General features: G+C 31.0%; 3 protein-coding genes across 3 annotated transcripts in view; all 3 read right to left on the reverse strand.

Annotated features, from left to right (window-relative positions):
* Positions 1 to 6291, reverse strand: part of LOC115890654 — a 37585-nt gene extending 31294 nt beyond the window's left edge. The window contains exon 1 of the mRNA XM_030910951.1: positions 6199 to 6291. Coding sequence (XP_030766811.1) covers positions 6199 to 6277 — 79 coding nt within the window. The 5' untranslated portion in view covers positions 6278 to 6291. The remainder of the gene's footprint in view (positions 1 to 6198) is intronic.
* Positions 758 to 4013, reverse strand: LOC115890655. The gene is made up of 4 exons (XM_030910953.1): positions 3936 to 4013; positions 3507 to 3566; positions 3389 to 3442; positions 758 to 1013 (listed from the first exon to the last, which is right to left on the reverse strand). The coding sequence occupies exons 1-4, from the start codon at positions 3979 to 3981 to the stop codon at positions 796 to 798; spliced, it is 378 nt and encodes a 125-aa protein (XP_030766813.1). The 5' UTR covers positions 3982 to 4013; the 3' UTR covers positions 758 to 795.
* A 334-nt stretch (positions 6292 to 6625) lies between the features above and the next one.
* Positions 6626 to 20780, reverse strand: part of LOC115890692 (O-acyltransferase like protein-like) — a 37902-nt gene continuing 23747 nt past the window's right edge. The window contains exons 9-12 of the mRNA XM_030910995.1: positions 16212 to 16374; positions 13215 to 13407; positions 7310 to 7452; positions 6626 to 6815 (exon numbers count right to left, since the gene is read on the reverse strand). Coding sequence (XP_030766855.1) covers positions 6669 to 6815; positions 7310 to 7452; positions 13215 to 13407; positions 16212 to 16374 — 646 coding nt within the window. The 3' untranslated portion in view covers positions 6626 to 6668. The remainder of the gene's footprint in view (positions 6816 to 7309; positions 7453 to 13214; positions 13408 to 16211; positions 16375 to 20780) is intronic.

Here is a 20780-nt window from a genome sequence, read left to right on the forward strand (position 1 = left end):
CCTCACAATTGGTTAAAAGGATTTTGGAAGATGAAATGGTGAGTGTTCTCAAATGGCCATCGCAATCCCCAGACCTGAATCCAATAGAAAATTTATGGGAAATTTTGGATCAACACATTAGGACCACATTCTACAAACATAAGCAAGAATTATTTGCAGCTTTGGAAGAGTCTTGGAAAAATATCGATTTTTCAATAATTGAAAATCTTCTGGGATCTATGCCTAAGCGATGTCTGAAAGTAATTAAGAATAAGGGTTACACTAAGTATAATACTAGTAAATTATAAGTTCATTTTTCACTTTTTGTTAACATAAGATTTTTTTTTATCAAATATATATTTTGTTCATCTACTTTTGTCCAATGGTTTTTTAATTTAAATTTTTTGCTACCTTATTAAAGCAAATTTTAAAAAAACAATGTTATTTATTTTTATATATACTGACACTTGACTTGAAATAAATATAGCTCAAATTTTAATTTTAAACATATCAGAAAAAAACATTATTTTAACAGAGTTCATCCACTTATAGCCAATACTGTAGGTATTAATTTACTGTTAACTGATAAATCTTTCCTTTAACAGGGAAAAGGTTTGGTCAAATTGTACAACAAGAGTATTTAAAATTGACAATATTAAGCTTGTACACAACACAAGTTCTAAATTCTAAATTATAAAAGCAACAAGATAGATATTTAGTCTTTTGGTTATAAATAGGTAATGGGTTTGTATAAAAATCCATATTTATTATACAGGTATACAATATTTTACTGATACATTAGTAATACAATATCTGTTATGTCTTATTTTGATTAAAGATATTCACGTTAGGGATATTTTGAATGCCTTCAAAATACTTGAAAAAATTACTAATGCCAGCTGTCGCAACATTACCAGGCATCACAAGTCCTTGGATAGAGGCAAAGAAGATTTTGGTATCCTTTAGTGTGTCTCCCATATTATTTATTTGCGTTAAACTTTGTAGTGGTTTTAAGATAGAATTATCTTTATTATCTACAAAAAAATATAAAATTTTTATAATACATATAAATAAAGGTGGTGCCAAGTCACTTTAGAATTGTCATCGATTGCATATTTCTTAGATAACTTGACCTGGTTTTTATTAATCATAGGGTATACAGGGTTGTTCACCACATACGACACGGAGTATTGTAGCTAAACGATGAGATTTTTACAAATTGTAAGTTTGGGGTTCGTTGAAGGACTATTAGAGCTACAACTTAAAAATATTTTTACAAGATACAGAGTGTCCCAAATAAATAAAAAATATCTGTTAAGTTGTATTTTTTTAAATGGAACACCCTGTATATTATTACATTTTTAGTTTCTACGATTAAAATAAAGGTAAATTTGATTAAGGTTTATTATACTTAAACCTTACCGTTTTTGAAATATTTTCAATTTTGTGAAATTGCAGTAAAAATTTTAAAACTTCATTTCTCCAAGGATATCAATGTTTTTAATACTAAATATTTAATGAAGTTTATTTATTGATCAGTTATTGTGTTGCAATAATAAAAATAATACTACCTTATGTACAGAGTGTCTAAAAATTTATTTTAAATAATTATTAGCTTCAAACGGCAATAACTTCTTTAATTTAAATGGAATGCCCTGTATATTTTAAAAGAGTCAGATGCACAATTAAATTGTCTATCAAATTGTATTATACCATTTTTTACCTATCCCTTCAAGTTTTCGTAGAAAATTCATTTTCTTATAATTTAGACCTCATTTATCAATATATCCATGGAATATTGACATTTTAGATTGTTTTTAAAGCAACAAATGTACAAAATGTACAGACTAGTAATATTATCGTTTTTAGCAAAACGATAATATTACTAGCCCATTTGTATGCAAAAAGAAAACTATTTAAATCTTTATAAAAGAGTATACCATTAAAATTAAATATAACACCATTATTTCCGCCCATATACTAATGAATTACATACTTAATTGTGTTCGTTAATATATTATTATAAATAAATGTGGATTTGAGTCAGAAATCAATATAATAATAAGTTATCAAATTAAAGTCTCTGTTGTTATAAATAAGCATTGATTAAAAAATGAAATATCATTTTTAAGGTGTTACTTTTTATCACACTGTCTAATGCCCATACAAAATTCAGTTTTTTAGTATTTGGAGCAATTATTATTAATCAACGCAAACAGTCAGTTAATGTAGTTTGAATACTGGAATCATATTAATTGATCCTTTTTAACAAATATTTAAACAGTGTTTTTTTTATTTTTAACGAAATAAACGAATTATATCGACAATATTAGTATCTGTACTCTTTAAAAATTTGGTACATCTTTAAAAATAATCTAAAATGTCAATAGTCCATGGGTATATTGATAAATAAGTTCTAAATTACAAGAAAATGCATTTTCTACGGAAACTTAAAGAGACAGGTAAAAAATGGTATAATATAATTTGATAGACAATTAAATTGTGCATCTGATTCTCGTAAAATATACAGGGTGTTCCATTTAAATTAAACAAGTTATTGCCGTTTGAAGCTAATAATTATATAAAATAAATTTTTAGACACTCTGTATAAGGTAGTATAATTTTTATTATTGCAACATAATAACTGATCAGTAAGTAAACTTCAGTAAATATTTAGTATTCAAAACTTTGATGCCCTTGGAGAATTGAAGCCTTAAAATTTTTACTGCAATTTCACAAAATTGAAAATATTTCAAAAACGGTAAGGTTTAAGTATAATAAATCTTAATCAAATTTACCTTTATTTTAATCGTAGAAACTAGAAATGTAATAATATACAGGGTGTTCCATTTAAAAAAATACAACTGATATTTTTTACTTATTTGGGACACTCTGTATCTTGTAAAATTATTTTTAAATTGTACCTCTAATAGTCCTTCATCGAACCCAAAACTTACAATTTGTAAAAATCTCATCGTTTAGCTACAAACTCCGTGTCGTATTTGGTGAACAACCCTGTATAGACGCTCAATATGTAGATATTAGTTTAGTTTTAATCATGTGCCGATGATGCTATCAAGGTTAGCAAAACGCGCGTCCAGTGCAAGAGTTAAAGTTTTTCATGTAGAGTTAGAGGTCAATAATCGTAATTTCCATACCTATTTGACACTGCACGATAAATTTAATCTACTGTATAATAAAAATAGTCTACAAGACGTCAACAAGACCCTTTGGAAATGAAGTTTGTCTAGCAAAGAAAATCTTTAATATAACACAATGTTTTTAACTGAAATTTGATCATAAAATCTTTTGAAAATATACTGGGTTTTACACAGTGTAGAGATCTTAATTTTATATCCTACTGACAGATAAAGATCTTAGATCTTATTACTGTGATTGAATTAATTACCATTAGAAGAATTGAACAAGTTGGCTGGATTTAGTACATCTACGATCCCAGCACCTAAAAAATTACATGAATTAGATATATTAAAGCATTTACAGGAAAAATTATATTAAGTACTTACGGCTTTCTACCGAATCCTCTGAATTTAAGGTAGATATTTCTTCAGTAGGCTTTAAAAGAACTGAAAAAATAAAATAGACAATAAGCACTAATTATGAAGATATATTATATCGCTTTTTATGTCTGTAATATTGGAATTTCGTAATAAAATATATTGTCGAAAGAATAAGTGATATTGACAGATGACGTTGAAGAAACAGGAAGAAAAAGATCAAATTTTGTATCAAAATAAACTAAACAAAATTCACTATAATATAAAGTATGTCCAACAAGTCAGGAACTATTTCGACAGACGAGATCCAAAAAATGACAGAAATTGCAATTTACCTGCGAACTAAAATGACAACACTGTAAAGTATCCTGTCGTTGGACAAACTATATAATGTTTTTTTTTTGTATAAAAACCTATATTATACTATCAAAATCATACCATAAGTTGGAAGCAGGGTATATAGAAAAAATAGAAGATATTTCATATTGAAATTTCTAAAAGGTACTTTAGTGAATGTGTAAGGGTTCGTACAACGATTACAATAAGGAACGAATTATTATATTTAATTTTTAGGTCAATGTATATTTAATGCATGGTTCTTATCCAAATCTTTATCGCAAACCGACAAAATGCTTAACGTTTCAGGAAGTATATATTTTTAAATGTCGCTAATTTTGTTAAAATCGGTTGTGCTGCTAAAAAGTAATGCTCAATAGTATACTTAATACACATTTCAATTTTTTCCATCATATAATATAACATTCCTTTTCTATCATGCAATCTACTAACAATTAAATATAGGTAAATTTCCATTGCTTTTCGCGTAATAGTATAAATGTCAAAAGCAACTTTTTTCCAAAGCCTACCATGACTTCACTGAATCATCGTTTCTTGTTCACTATTATTAATATCTTAATTATTAGATATTAATACATCTGGTATGATATTCTGGAATATCATCTATTTTAAAATAAACTAACTATTTCTATCTTATTTTAGTTTAGAATGAGCATAACCAGGAGGGCTACTGATACCGTGTTGTAAAAATAAGGTAATTAAGGGCTGATTTTTTGGTATTTATTATAATTTTGCTAATATCTTCGGTTTGAAAGAAGATATCAAGATGCGGTTTTCGCTGACTTTTTAAGCTTTTACTAATTTTTACTATCAGCTAAAATTACATATAGTATTGCATTTAATTTTTTGAAAAAACGCGCAATGTTTGTTAAATTATAAGACAACGTCCCCTAGCGTCTACGTTCAAAACTTTATTATTATTGCTTATATTGTACAATATAGAGTAAGAAACGCTCTTTTAAACAAGCCCTCGCTTGTTGGATTCCGATCATCCAGTAAAGAGTTATTAATATTCAAATCAAAACAGATCTAACCCTCCCCCACCACTTTATTTTGGTAGATAGGGAAAATGGCTCAACTAAAAATATTCAAAATTTACTGAAGATTATGAAGCTGTTACTTATAGTACACCTTATCTAGGCAAAATTGTTTAAAAACTCCTTTTTCTTATTTTTTGTTGCAGTTGCGCCCCCTAGCGGTCGTTCTACAAACTTGAAAATAATAAATAATTCTTTAACTCTTTAGTTATAAATATTTTTTTCCGCAGTCGCTACGGCTAATACTTTCCGAGATACAGCCGAGAGCTATTCTTAGTGGAACACCCTGTACATTGAGAGAGAATACATTACATTGAGAATTACATTACATCAAAATTTCATTGAGAATTATATTACATCAAGCGTGAATTAGACGTTTCGAGAGAACTACAGTATCTACGAGATCTATAATTTATAAATATTTTCTATATGGCGGCACTTTCGGTAATAACGGAAGTTAACAGCAACTTTCTTATTTTAAATGGGTAGGTACCCCTATATATATTTTATATTATATATTTGAATTCTCTATAATTAATTTTGTTAATTTTATGAATTTTGATATTAAACACTCTATACTTAACATTAACTTGTTTTGAGAAAAAAAAATAATAAAATTTTTGAATGAAAAAACTGCCTGTCAAAAAAAATTGTATAGCCTAAACGTCAAATTTAATGATTACCACAGCCACTGTGACATAAAGAAAAGACGTGTGGCTGTCTATTTCATAAATAAATTGTTCGAATGTCATATAATATTGGCCGTAGCTGTCATGGAATTGGGCGATTAAAAAATTATCATAATTTTTGTTTTCACTAGTAAAAAGGGTTTATAATTCGTTACTTTTTAATTATTACATGTTCCTATACTTAAAATAAATCGTTACTAAATAATTTAAGATTTAGTTTTAAAGTGTTACAGGGTGAGTAGACAAATAAATGCAATTATTTTCGCTGTATCAACATGTAGGTAACCATTTATATACCTACAGGATGATAATAATTAGTTTCATTTTATTACCTGTATTATGTTCCATACTTCTGGAGGATTTGATGGGTCTACGGGTTCTAATTGGTATGTAAAAGAGCAATAGAATGACTTTTCTCTTAACAACGTGCATTTGTCAAAATTGTCATTAAAGAACAAATCTGGCATTGATACATATTCCTCGTCGGTAAAAATCGTTTCTACTTAAAAAAAAAGCACGACTATTATGACCATTTTGTATTCATTCCACAATATAGTCCCAGAAATAAATCAAAAATTGCTCAAGAAAAAAAATTGCAAAGGTTTTGACTTTACTTACCAGTAACCTGACCATAACTGTAATTAACAAGTACTAAAAAATATCTAAGATAATTTGTTCTCAGCTTTGTCATTGCCATACATCGTTTAATACTCAAAAACTAAACTAATAAAGAAAAAAAACTGATGTCAACTCTCTTAAATACTAAATTAATTATTATTTTAGCGCCAATATATTAATTATAAATTAATATGTTACATTTTTTGTAGCTCCTTGTCAGTACTCAATAGAATTAGGTTTTTTTTTCTAGTTGTTTATAAATAAAAAAATAAATAATTAAATACAGCACGATATTTTAGTAATATTTCTAATCTATCTCATCTTATGTTGATATAACATATGTATATGGGGTTCTAGAAATGTTTTCTCTTAGCCAAAGGAACTCATAAGCAAGGATAGGTATAATTATAAAATAAAAAGCATTATATATCAAATTAAATATATTTATTGTGGTAAAAAGATATCACTATTTACTCCTCTTTATCGGTGGTTGTCTTTTTCACTTTTTCAAATGAAAAAACTTGTTTCTGTAGTTGGGATACTGGAAGTTCCACTAGAAGTGCCAGGATCGTAGCCAATATGTATATTAACGCTATATCTCCAAGGAAAGTAATAAACTGAAAAAAAAAACATAAAATTAATTATACAGGGTGTCGAGTTCTTGATATGCCACTTAATAATCACTACCTACTTAACGTTTGACAATTTTAAATGTCAAAATTATTAAAAAGAAAAGATAAGGAAAACGTCAAATCATCCACGCCGCGCATCGGGATGTTGTGAGTGTCACGTTGGCATAGCAACAAATGTAAAGTAAATGCAAAGTGTGATTTATCATAATTCACTGTTATCAGCTGTTATATTTCACTCTATTACAAATATGGGCACCATATTCCTTCAGCTAGGAAATGGAATATTGATTTATTATTAAGTGGTCGTGGACAAAATATATTGTTTTCTAATTTTACATTAAGATTCATCTCATAAATCACAATGCCCGATTGTGGCGCTGTCGCCATAGCTTATCACTCAAAGGTGATCACGTGCATCGGAAATTGTTTTACGATTACTTTAGCTCGGTCCTTTAAAAGTCATCAGGAAAAAAACTTACCAAAACAGAATCGCTAGCATACGTTGGAAATCTGGCCATGCCAGGTTTCACCAAATTTACTGACATGTGTATTAAATAGACACTGAATGTCAGTCGTCCCAAAACATAAGTAGGAGACCACTGTACTACTCTTAAAGCTATCCCTGCAAATAATAAAAATAAGAGATAAACATATTTTATTAAGTTTAAAAAAAAATATGAATACGGCAACGACAACACGTTAATAGTTAGGAATTTCAAGTTTATAGAGGGTGATTCAAGGCCATGGTACGATAGACGTTTATGCAGTGGCGGACTAAGCCTGTCGGGGCCCGAGGCGGTAAACCTAAATGTGGCCCCCGGTCTGTTCAGATAATGATATACCTCTAATGCACATTTTGTAAAAATTGAATGACGTATGTATGTCTAATGGTTGACAAAATTCAAATATACAGGATGAGTCTTAAATTTTCCAGGTCTGGTAGATCTCGATAAAAAGGACATATTTTCTCTTTGCCATTATTCAAATAAGTCCAAAATAACCGAGTTATTTTATTTTAAAAATTTTCAAAAAAATTATTTTTTGCTTAAATTTTGAAGAAAACCCAGAAAAGATCCAGGGGTTTTCTGGGTTTTCTTTTTAGTGAATTTAATCTACTACCTATGTTGCCATATTATCAAGAAATTATGTTTTTCAAATAAAAACTAAAAAAAATCCAAAAATTTTTTCAAAAAATACCAAATTTTCAATTCTTTTTCGAATCAAAAAATATTTCTCCTAAAAATATTTGCACCGATTTAAGACTCACCTTGTATATCTGAGTGCGTCTCAAAAGTGGCTCACTCCTATAACTTTTTTTTGTTCATAAAGAAACGGGATTTACTGAATGGCATACCATTCAGTATATGACATAAATTATGATTGATTGACGTATTCAACTGTTTTGGTCACTTTTTGTTTCACCGGAAATGACTACAACTTTTGATTTTTAAATGGCATCCTCAATATATTTTTACTTGTTCGATAGAAAATGACACTCAAGAGAAATAAATGTCAATACGATTTTTTTTAACAAAATCGTATTTTTGAATTTCAATCTAGGGTGCCACGGTTGTGTTAAAACACTAATTTTTAATCAAGGAGCCTTGGAAAAATAGATTTGATCCTCTAATGTTTTTCGTGTCTTGTCCTTGCCGATTCAAAGATGCCCAAATTATATTTTTAATCATATATCATTTTTTTTCAAATGGAACAAGAATGGCTCATTAGTATATTTGGCAAAAGCATTTTTTTACATATAAATTGGTACCGCACACTTGGCATTTCAATGGAATATTATTCAATGGAATTGGATTTAATAAAACAATAAATAATAAATAGTCAACTAAATTAGAGGTGGCAAAATAAAACAGTAATTCACCACAATACATAAAACTCTCAGTTTTAATCATCTGCTGATGATACTAACATGGTTAGCGAAATGCGCGTGTCCAGTGCAAAAGTAAAGTGTTTTGGTGTATTGTGGAATTACTTAGTGTTTTATTTTGCAGTTGTAACACCAAAGGTTCCAATCCTCAACCACATATTTGTTCCACATATATGAGCCGCGAAACTTTCTCGACCGTTCCAGAGAAATATCGCGATTTTGTGAGAGCCCCGTCCAAGATCCGAGGGGCCCCTTTGCTGTCTCAGTCCTGTGGCCCCCTTTATACTAAAACGGCACTGCTCATCGGTTGGACAGCTAGAATACAAGTTATGCCGTGCATTGGTTGTAATTTAAAATGTTTATTCAGTAAAAATAAATAATAAAACCATTGAAATATAATTTAATAGCTAAAATAAATAAATTCAGTTTCAAGTTTATATTCATAATTTAAAACTTTATAAAAAAAAATAATTATTCGATAATCTAAACAAAAAAAAATACCCCTTAATTTAATTTCCAAAATAGAAAAATAACAGTTGAATAAAAAAATTCTTTTTAAGATCTGGAGGCCCTCTAAAAGAAGAGGCCCGGGGCGGGCCGCCCCTTCCGCCCCCCCCCCTCCCTTAATCCGCCACTGCGTTTATGAAGAACCGGTGATAGATTTTTTGTTAGAAATTAGGATCATAATGGTGCTTGCTCCATATGTCTAAATTATTTTCACTTATAATATCACAAGAGCTTAAATTATTTTCGGAAATTTTTTTGAGGGCACGAATATTTTGAAAATTATCCCGAGTCGAAGACGAGGGATAATTTTCCTAAAATATTCGTGCCCGAAAGAAAATTTCCAGGAATAATTTAAGCTTGCGTGGTATTCGGTAAGAAAATTTCACACCTAAATTTGAAAAAAAATATTAATCCAACATGACATTTTAAAATAATTTCAATTTGTTAAGTTGGCCAAGGTATTGATGTTTTTGACATATTATGTGTTTTGTCATTTTTGTTTGCGATTCTGTCATTAAGCTATTACTAGTTTTAAAACGTCTGTACGTAGAGTAAGAAGTGTATAGCGAAATGTCGCGATTTGGAAAAGTAAACCAACAAGTCATTAAAGAAGAAATTGAAAATATAAAACCAGATAACACCCGAAAATCAAAATCAAGTGTATATCCATCATATTTCGTTAAATAGAAAAATACCAGCTTTAGTTAAATAAAGGCGGCAGAACTATATTTTTTTAGAACATGGCAATTTCGAAGAAATTCATATGTAGGTATATCTAACATATTTCCTTAAATAAAAAATATTACCAACCTTAGTTACATCAAATGCTAAAACTCAAATGGGTAATATTTCAATATATAGACATTGTAGTTCATTCACATTATGATTGTAGATCTTATGTTTACCTTTTCAACTGTCAAAAAATTTCCACTAAAGTTTCGTGGCGCCTCGAAAAAATTTCCCGAAATTTTTTCAGTTGCCATGGTAACTAGTCAACATTAAAGCATGTTATTGGTTGAAAAGTAGAGGTGTGAAATTTTCAGTATAATACTCACCGGCAAAAAAAACCGGCCACTAAAAACTAGTCCCAATTTCAGAGTTGGATTTCTCGCGAACCACTCGTTAGATTTTGATGATTATTTTTTAAATTGTAAATTAATTCCTTCTTAACGGATGCTACGTCAGAAAATTTTATTCCGAATTTATTTTGAGCATATACAGGGCACAAAAATAAGACGAAGTTTTTTGCTCGCACTTTGTGACACCCTGTAGGGTGCAGCAGCTGTAGTAGGTATTGCTAAATCAAATCACATTTTAGCCTCATCTTTTGTGAATATTTTATTTTTTTAATCACGACATTATCTTTGTTTGTATTGGAGATACGCTGCTTTAAAACAAACGCCTCAAAATAGATTTAGTCCATAACTCAATATGCCATACTCCTTGCAGACAAGCTGGATTCTTTTTGTCTTCGTTGGATTGTTCTCTCACTGACTTGAGTTCTACGCACCGCTTGTAGCAGATGTTGATTCTGACACGCTGTAATTCTACGATTTCGTAAAGTATTCAGGACAATAAAGCGGTCGTTAATTGCATTTGTCTTCCGTTTTCTTCCGGAACCCACTCGCCTGGTGAAATTTTCCGTTTCCATATACCGATTCGAGGCACGACTGTTTTTCGAGGTATGCCCAGGGTATCGGACATATAAAGTTGACTTCGGAAATCCTCAATTAAAGCCACAATACGAGCAACATTTGTCATAGATAATGTTTTTTTTTAATTTGACAACCGTTGTTGTCATATTGCAAATACTCATAAATCCGTTTTTGCCTATGTCGCCTTGATTATTTGATTGACACACAAAACTTTCTTTCTGCGAAGCATTTCCCCGAGACGTTCGTTCTAAAGCAGCATATCTCCAATAAAAAGAGAGATAATGTCGTGATTAAAAAAACAAAATGCTCACAAAAGATGAAGCTGGAATGTGATTTGATTTAGCAATAGCTACTACAGCTGCTGCACCCTACAGGGTGTTACAAAGTTCGGGCAAAAAACTTCGTCTTATTGTTGTGCCCTGTATATATGCATATTAGCTATTATGCTTATTTTGAGCATATTATGCTCAAAATAAATTCGGAATAAAAATTTCTGACGTAGCATCCGTTAAGGAGGATTGAATTTACAATTTAAAAAAAAATCATCAAATCTAATAAGTGTTTCGCGAGAAATCCAACTTTGAAATTGGGACTAGTTTTTAGTGGCCGGTTTTTTTGCCGGTGAGTTTATAATTATTTTTTTTTATTTTAAATTCAAGCCTTTGTATATTATTAAAAAAATCGGAAAACAAATAAAATTGCTTTAGGTGATATATCTTGTTCCTATACCTAAACCTTCTGGTTTCTTTAGTAAAGCGATTTAAAGGATAAATAATTCTATTATAGTTACATATTTCGTTTAAAGAAAATCGTTACCATGACAAATATTCAAACTTTATAAGTATCAATTAGAGTTTACTTGCTAAATTTCTAAAATTGCCATGGTAACGAGATTTTTGAAATGAGACTATAACAATCATGGTTATTTTTTATACAAGACTATAAACTGGTATTTTATGAGTGAATTAATTTCGGGAGACGATAATGCAATTTTATAGTCGTGTATAAAACAATATATTTTTCCATAGAGAGTCCCCTTTTAAAAAATATTCAGTAATTATTATTTCAAGGAATTTATTACGAGTAGAAAAAATATTGTGCTGGGTTGGCGTTGGTTTCTATATAATTTGACAAATAAATAAAGCTGTCTCTTTAGTTGTCAGTTTTGAGTCAATATTTTTTAATTATCTATGTTCTCTTTCGTGTCGATTGCTTTGGAGCCAGGAATGGCTCAAAACGAATTAAGTAAATTAGCAACAGATATTCAGGCTGAGGCGACAAACGCCATATCCAAACTACTTTCATTTAAATCCCGAATGTATTATGAAAAGGAATACAAAAGTTTTCAAAATGAAAGCAAAAAATGTGCGAGAAGAAATAAAGTTTTTAACCTATACTCGCTGCTAAAGTATCATTTAATCTACCCTTGCGGTTAGAGTACTATTATTACGTTTTTCGTCGGTTCCGTGTGGATAGAAAGTCATAATTTATTTAAACAGAATTTATTTGACACTAATTAACAAAAACAATAACGATAAAAAACTTAAAGCACTATTTACAAACGATTTATAACTATTTATCTAGCAAGAATTTTGAATTTTAGCGCGTCAACTGTACTCGTCTATTTTATGTCTGCCCTCTTTAGGCCCCAGCCGCCGGCTTTTATACCCACAGCTAAAGATTTCTCGAATAGGCCATAGATCGTTAGGTGCATAGAGAAGGTTTCGATTGTTCTCGTATTTACTACTCCATTTCAGGGGAACTCGATTCTTCTCGAAACTTCGAATGAATCATTACGGTGTCTATTCTTTAATGCGATGTTAATGTCACCTGAGGGCGGGACATATAGTTAGGTTAGGTCGAGTCCACACCGGTCCGCAACACTATTTTATCTACTATTTTTGATAGATATAAGGCAATTTTAACAGTTGCTATGAAAAAAAATATATTAATCTTTAAATATGCTCTACCTTAAAAAACCGAAATGTTTAGGTATAGGAACAATATCGTTAAAAAGCTGTTTTATTAGTCTTTTGATTTTTTAAATAATATACATACTTAGCGCTGAATTTAAAAAAAAATCAGCAATTTTATATCAAACGGAAATAATCAATTTTTGGCTTTCCCTGTGTAATATCCAGTGAGTTGTATGTATGTAATCCAATGAGATGATTTAGACAAATCAAATATACATATAGACTTATCACTGGTTTTCCATAAAGGCCTAACATAACATCTCTCGTAAACAATCTCCATTTTATACATTGTAGTTTTTTTCTAAATTACTAATGGCCAACTCAGCTGGATACATCCTGTATAAATTAATTTAACACTTACAGCCGATTCCTTCCGTAAACCCAATAACGCCCAGTCCAATGATGAAAGCAAACAGTGGACGAGAAACAGCTACATAGACGGATGCCCAGAAGGCATTGTGTTCAGTCTCCACATTTAATATTATAGATCCGGTGATAATCAAGTAAAGGAAAGCTGTTATAAAAGTCATTATCCACCATATTCCTTGCCTAAACTGAAAGAATTAAGAAATATAACAATTATACAGGGTGGCGCACCTCATTCGCCTCGGTTGATTATCCGAAAACGGAAAGATGTACAAACAAAATATTTTATGGGTATATGTGGGAAGGCAATGTGCATAATTTAAAATTATTTTGAAATATACAGGGTGTCTCAGAACTAAGATCCATACCAAAGTTATATTTTTTCTTATGGAACACCTGGCATTATATTTCATTTTTGGATTCTTGGGCCCAAAAAAAGGCATTTATTATAAGGGTTAAATATGTTTAAAATCTTTGGTTTTTGAGATATTTAAAGATATTTAAATTTGCATGCTACAATAGAATAGATTATTAACACCCTGTAGATTACTTTTCAGAATTAATTCTTGTGCTGAGTTTAATGATAGAAAAATAAACTTTATAGAAAATTGTTATTGCTTTCTTAAATTTATACAGGGGTATGAAAAATTGCTGATCTATTTTAAGAATTTATTTTATATAAAACTTCGTTATTTCAAATATAACACACTGTATTTTTTTAAATAAATCGAAGCAGATTCAAATGCTCTTTCAAACTATAGTAGGGTTTTCCTATGCCTATCTAGCTCAGATTTTGAATAAAGAGCAATTTTTCAATAAAATGGCAACCAAAAGAGCTAGTGTCGTCATGGCAAGTTTCTAGTGACAGTTACTAGCTATTTTCAAAATCGAAATTAGTTTAGGGACTTATTTAAATTTATACCAGTTTACTTTTATTTAATTTACCTAAGAAAAACGGAGAAATACTTCTTTGGTTTATTTTACGATGACTTGTATATATGGATTTTCTATAAAAGAGCCAATTACGGTAAATTAATTTTCTTCACTTCCAACGACAGGTTTCTGCCTAATAGGTTTTTTATAAACCACACTACCAGCTTTGTGAAATAGAACAATTAGTTTTTCAAAGGAACGCTTATCAGGAAGATTCCTATTTGGATATTTTTTTTGAACATAAGCCCTTGAGGCCAAGAAGCAATTTTCCTCACAAAATAAAATCATAGATCTAAATAATTGCTTTATTTTTCTTGATAAATAATGAATACTTACTTAATAAACTATTGTAGGTACATTTAAGTAAACTGTTATAAATTATAAATAATAATGTCCATAAACTAATGTCGACTTTGATAGTTACTGTCACTAGAAAATTGCTATGGCGACACCAGCCATCTTATTTATTGCAATTTTATTTAAAAATCGCTTTTTATTCAAAATCTCAGCTAGATATATATAGGAAACCCTAATACAGTTTGAAAGAGTATTTGAATTTGCTTTGGTATATTGTAAAAAATACAGTGTGTTGCATTTGAAATAATGAAGTTTTTATATAAAATAATTTCTTAAAATAGATCAGCAATTTTTCATACCCCTGTATAAATTTAAGGAAGCAATACCATTTTTCAGTAAAGTTTATTTCTCTACCTTTAAACTCAGCATAAGAATTAATTATGAAAAGTAATGTACAGGGTGTTAATAATCTATTATATTGTAGCATGCAAATTTAAATATCTTAATATTTTAATTGTTTAACCCTTATAATAAATGCCTTTTTTTGGGCTCAAGAATCCAAAGATAAAATAAAATACTGGGTGTTCCATAAGAAAAAATATAACTTTGGTATGGATCTCAGTTCTGAAACACCCTGTATATTTCAAAATAATTTTAAATTGTGCACATTGTCTCCCCACATATACCCATAAAATATTTTGTTTCTACATCTTTCCTTTTTCGTATAATCAACCGAGGCGAATGAGGCGTGGTTCAGGCAGAAATTTACGCTATCGAAAGATGCGTACAATTTATCTGAGGAACTATCGAAAACAGGAAATTGGCATCCTATCCGATAGTCAAACAGCACTTAACGCGATCAACTCAGTAACCATCAATTCGAAGTTGGTCAAAGAATGCCTAGAGAAGCTCAACAAATTAGGCAAAGAAAATAAAGTCCTCCTACTCAGGGTGCCTGATCACCAAGGGATAGAAGGCAATGAAAAGGCAAATGATCTAGCTAAGAAAGGAGCGAACACTCCCACTAACTGGACCAGAACCGATCTGTTTTCCAAACGGGAACTAACTGAAAGCGGAACTGAAGAATCTGGAAGACTCTATCCGTAACTTGGAATGGGTGTCCTCCACGGTCTAAGAGACTCGAAAAAGTTTCTCAGAACTTACGACGGTTTTCCTTGATTTAAGTAAAAACAATCTTCGGATTGTCACGGGGTTTCTAACAGGACACTGCCTCCTCAACGAACACTTCAGTAGGCTGAAGCTGAGAAACAACGGCGAATGCAGATTCTGTGGGGAAAATGGGGAAACACCAGAACACCTTATCACTGAGTGCGCCGAGATGACGACCATTCGTGCCATGAATTTTGGTATGGCTGATGTCTAGAATGGAGAGTTGGCCTTTGTGGAGCTGTGTCAGATACTGGCTTTTGTTAAAGCCCTGAGACTGTATGATGAGTTATAACTAGTTATAACTCAAGAAAGGGGAACATACAATAGATCTATAAGGTCGCGATGATTAGTTCCCCTCCTAAACATTCGACATTCTACAGAGTATGATGGGAAGCGGTACTTAAAGAGACTAATAAAAAAAACACAGAAGTACAGCGATTAGCAGCTCTAAGTGCAACTGGAGCAAGAAACAACACAGCGCAAGCTTTGCAAAAATGAAGACGTCTTTTCATTTTACCAAACAATCATATGCAATAATTTTGGATACGCGTATGGTTAGTTAAATCAATAATAGAAAAAAAGAGGTAATTACCTTTGTTCGAAATATATATTGATCAGGTTCATCGTACTTATGTTTGTAGAAATAATAACCAAAAGCAATGCCTATTGTTGCTGGAGATATATTGCCAATAAAACTACCGACCTGGTAGTGAAATTGAAAGCTTCCCAGTAAATCCTTTATGCCATAGAAAAACCTAAAATAAACGTAATACTCATATTTGCAATTATAATAATCATTATTAATAATTCTATTTTATAATACAAGGGGGGGGTGGGCGCACCTCATTCTTCTCGGTTGATTATACGAAAACGGAAAGATGTAGAAACAAAATATTTTATGGGTATATGTGGGGAGGCAATGTGCACAATTTAAAATTATTTTGAAATATACAGAGTGTTTCAGAACTAAGATCTATACCAAAGTTATATTTTTTCTTATGGAACATCAGGTATTTTATATCATTTTTGAATTCCTGGGCCCAAAAACAGGCATTTATTATAAGGGTTAAATATGTTTAAAATCATTGGTTTTTGTAGTGATGGGCAAAACTGTTATTTTTAGATAACAGTTGAAACTGTTATAGTTATTTATAAAAAACAGCTTAAAATAACAGCTTAAAAATAACAGGTTTCTTTATTTTACTGCTAAATATCTGAAAGAGTATGAGACGGTCACCGCCAGGCGTATTAACGCAGTTGCAAGTTGCAACAATGACGTGCTCGGTGGTAGTATTTCCAGGGTGTCAAAACATTTCTAAATATCGATTGTTATCTAAAATACCTCTCTAAAAACGGTGGTTGTTTACAAATAAGCGCTGTTTACAAATTGCGATATAAAAAAAGCCAAAATTCCGCCACTGCCACTCGATCCGCGTAGATCCTGAATTGCGTAGCAGTGTACAGGGTGCATCTCACTCGACGGACGAGAAGCTCTTAGTTATGATTTTACCATTTGCGGTCAAAAAATAGCAATATAAGAAAATGTGTAGTATATTCTTCATAAGTAAACCAACTACACACTAGAGTTCGAATTAATTTTACACTTAAACTAGCGTGTACCCACGACTTCGTTCGCGTCGAATTAATAATTTCTAATGGTGATGATAAAGCAAAACAAGAATTTCCATTAACATACAAACTGGATAAAATTTTCTCACATTTGCCAAAAATAAGCTTTCTAACGTCGAGCAGTTTAAGCAGAATCGTGGTTAATCAATTACTCATCTTTTTGGAACACCCTGTATGATTTTTTAAAAAATTTCAAAATACGTAAAAAAACAAAATAAATTATGCGTGTCCAGACGTTTTCCCGAAAGACTAACCGTTTTTTAAATAACAAATATTGTAATATTTGAGAGGCGTTTTTACTCTGTTGGAATTTGAGATTTGAGAAACCCTCCTTATCGAACCTCAACCCCACAGTCAATCCGTTTGCAAAAAATCAGCTTTAAACGTCCAGCACTTTAAGCAGAATAGTGATTACTCAATGGTCATATTTTATGAAACACCCTGTATATATTTTTAAAAAATCTTAAAATATGTAAAACAACATAATAAAGTGTTTTACGAGTTTTTCCGAAAAACTCACCGGTTTTTAAATAAAAAATATTCTAATATTTCAGAGTAGTTTCACCCCCTTAGAATTCGAGTTTCGAAAAATCCCTTCTTATCGAACCTCTACACGCTAAAGTCAATCCGTTTTCCAAAAATCAGCTTTTTACGTCAAGGGCTTTAAGCAGGATCGTGATTAATCAATGACCAGATTTTTCAAAACACCCTGTATACATTTTTAAAAATCTTAAAATATTATTCTGAAAATTTCTCAGAATAAATAAATACCTAAATATTGAAACTTAATACGTAAGTACTGAAATATACAGCGCCATAATATCTCGACCTCCGTCCGTTATGCTCGTAACAGGTTGAAACAGAATGTATCTAAAACAACTGATGCATTATTCCCCAACCTGTTTCGAACCTCCATCGACAATCGACCGATGCAGCAGCGTTCCTTTCCCACACCGATTACCTCGACCGCCGCCCTGTTATGCTCGTAACAGGTTGAAAAACAACATATCTAAAATGACTGCTTCTCCAACCCGTTGCGAGCCTCCATCGACAATCGACCGATGCAGCAGCGTTCCTTACCTACTCCTGTTATCTCCACCGCCAGGCGTTATGCCCGCAACTGTTTCAAAAAACCTGCTTGTTTTATATCCTATTATTTTTAAGCTGTTGTAAATACGACCATCGACGGTATCGACCGAAGCAGCTACGTTCGCCGTAGCACTTTCCCCACTCCGTTGTCCGTTGTCTCGCCGCCTGTATCGATGGTTGATGAAATAACAGCTTTTTTCGTTTTCCTGTTATTACCGATTCTGAACCGTCCTAGAACTGTGATGCGTATGCGCAGAAGGAAATATGAACACATTATTTCATTTGCGCATGTGCTGCAGAGTTCTAGGACGATTCAGAATCGGTAATAACAGGAAAACGAAAAAAGCTAACATATTTTCCATCCATACTAGTTGTTTTTTGGAATTGCTTCAAGCAGCATAGAATTTCGTGGTGATGCAGAGCGCCGTTTTTCGTTTCACGAGCGGCCGATCTCTACGTGTCGTTATTTTATATCTGTTATTTTTTAGAAGTAGTAACGGTTGCGTTATGTTATTTATAAATAATTGTTATAAAATAACAGATAGTTAAATAACAACCCATCACTAGGTTTTTGAGATATTTAAAGATATTTAAATTTGCATGCTACTATAAAATAGATAATTAACACCCTGTATATTACTTTTCAGAATTAATTCTTGTGCTGAATTTAAAGGTAGAGAAATAAACTTTACTGGAAAATGTCATTGCTTCCTTAAATTTATACAGGGTTATCAAAAATTGCTGATCTATTTTAAGGATATATTTTACAGAAAAACTTCGTTATTTCAAATACAACACACTGTATTTTTTATAATAAATCGAAGCAGATTCAAATGCTCTTTCAAACTATATTAGAGTTAATAATAAAGAGCAATTTTTCAATAAAATGGCAATCAAGAGGGCTAGTGTCGTCATGGCAAGTTTCTAGTGACAGTTAGTAGCTATTATCAAAATCGAAATTAGTTTATGGGCTATTTAAATTTATACCAGTTTACTTTTATTTAATTTACCTAAAACAGTTTAATAAATAATATTTATTAAATATGTATTTATTTCTTGGTAGAATAAGAAAAACGAAGAAGTAGTTCTTTGATTTATTTTACGATGACTTGTAGATACCTATATGGATTTTCTATAAAAAAGACAATTACGGCAAATTAATTCTCTTCACTTCCAATGACAGGTTTCTGCCTAATAGGTTTTTTATAAACCACATTACCAGCTCTGCGAAATAGGACAAGTAGTTTTTCAAAGGAACGCTTATCAGGAATATTTCTATTTTTGGATACCTTTGAGCATAAGCTCTTGAGGCCAATAAGTAATTTTCCTCACAAAATAAAATCACTACAAACATATCCATTCATTCCGCCAGCAGATACTGCTTTATTTTTCTTGGTAAACATACTTATTAAACTATTGTAGGTAAATCTAAGTAAACCGTTATAAATTATAAATAATAATGTCCATAAACTAATGTCGGCTTTGAAAATAGTTACTAACTGTCACTAGAAAATTGCAATGGCGCCACCAGCCATCTTGATTGAAATTTTATTTAAAAATCGCTTTTTATTCAAAATCTGAGCTAGATAGGTATAGGAAACCCTAATATAGTTTGAAAGAGCATTTAAATCTGCTTCGGTTTATTTAAAAAATACAGGGTGTTGCACTTGAAATAACGAAGTTTTTATATAAAATAAATCCTTAAAATAGATCAGGAATTTTTGATACCCCTGTATAAATTTAAGAAAGCAATGCCATTTTTCAGTAAAGTTTATTTCTTTACCTTTAAACTTAGCACAAGAATTAATTCTGAAAAGTGATGTACAGGCTATTAATAATATATTCTATTGTAGCATGCAAATTTAAATATCTTTAAATATCTCAAAAAATAAAGATTTTAAACATATTTAACCCTTATAATAAATGACTTTTTTGGGCCCAAGAATCCAAAAATGAAATAAAATACCGGGTGTTCCATAAGAAGAAATATAACTATGGTGTGGATCTTAGTTCTGAAACACCCTGTATATTTCAAAATAATTTTAAATTGTGCCCATTGCCTCCCCACATATACCCATAAAATATTTTGTTTGTACATCTTTCGTATCGTTTTCGTATAATCAACCGAGGCGAATGAGGTGCGCCACTGTGTATAATATCCTTGTTTATATATCAAGGATAATACTTTTAACAATAACAAAAAAAGTATCTTAAAAGTAGCTCACCCCCTATAACTTTTTTAATTTTTCAGATAAATAAACGAAGTTTTGTTTTTAGCGAGGGGTAAACCACTAGTGGAAATCATTGTACATTTTCCTGGGAATGACATGGCAATCAACTGGGAATACATGGAAATCCCTGAGAATCACCTGGGAATACCTGGGAATCACATGGGAATCCCTGGGAATCACCTAGGAATCAACTGGCAATCGCTGGGAATGAT

This window comes from Sitophilus oryzae, unplaced genomic scaffold (genome assembly GCF_002938485.1).
Source record: "Sitophilus oryzae breed Bouriz unplaced genomic scaffold, Soryzae_2.0 scaffold_907_pilon_pilon, whole genome shotgun sequence".
Lineage (NCBI taxonomy): Eukaryota > Metazoa > Arthropoda > Insecta > Coleoptera > Curculionidae > Sitophilus > Sitophilus oryzae.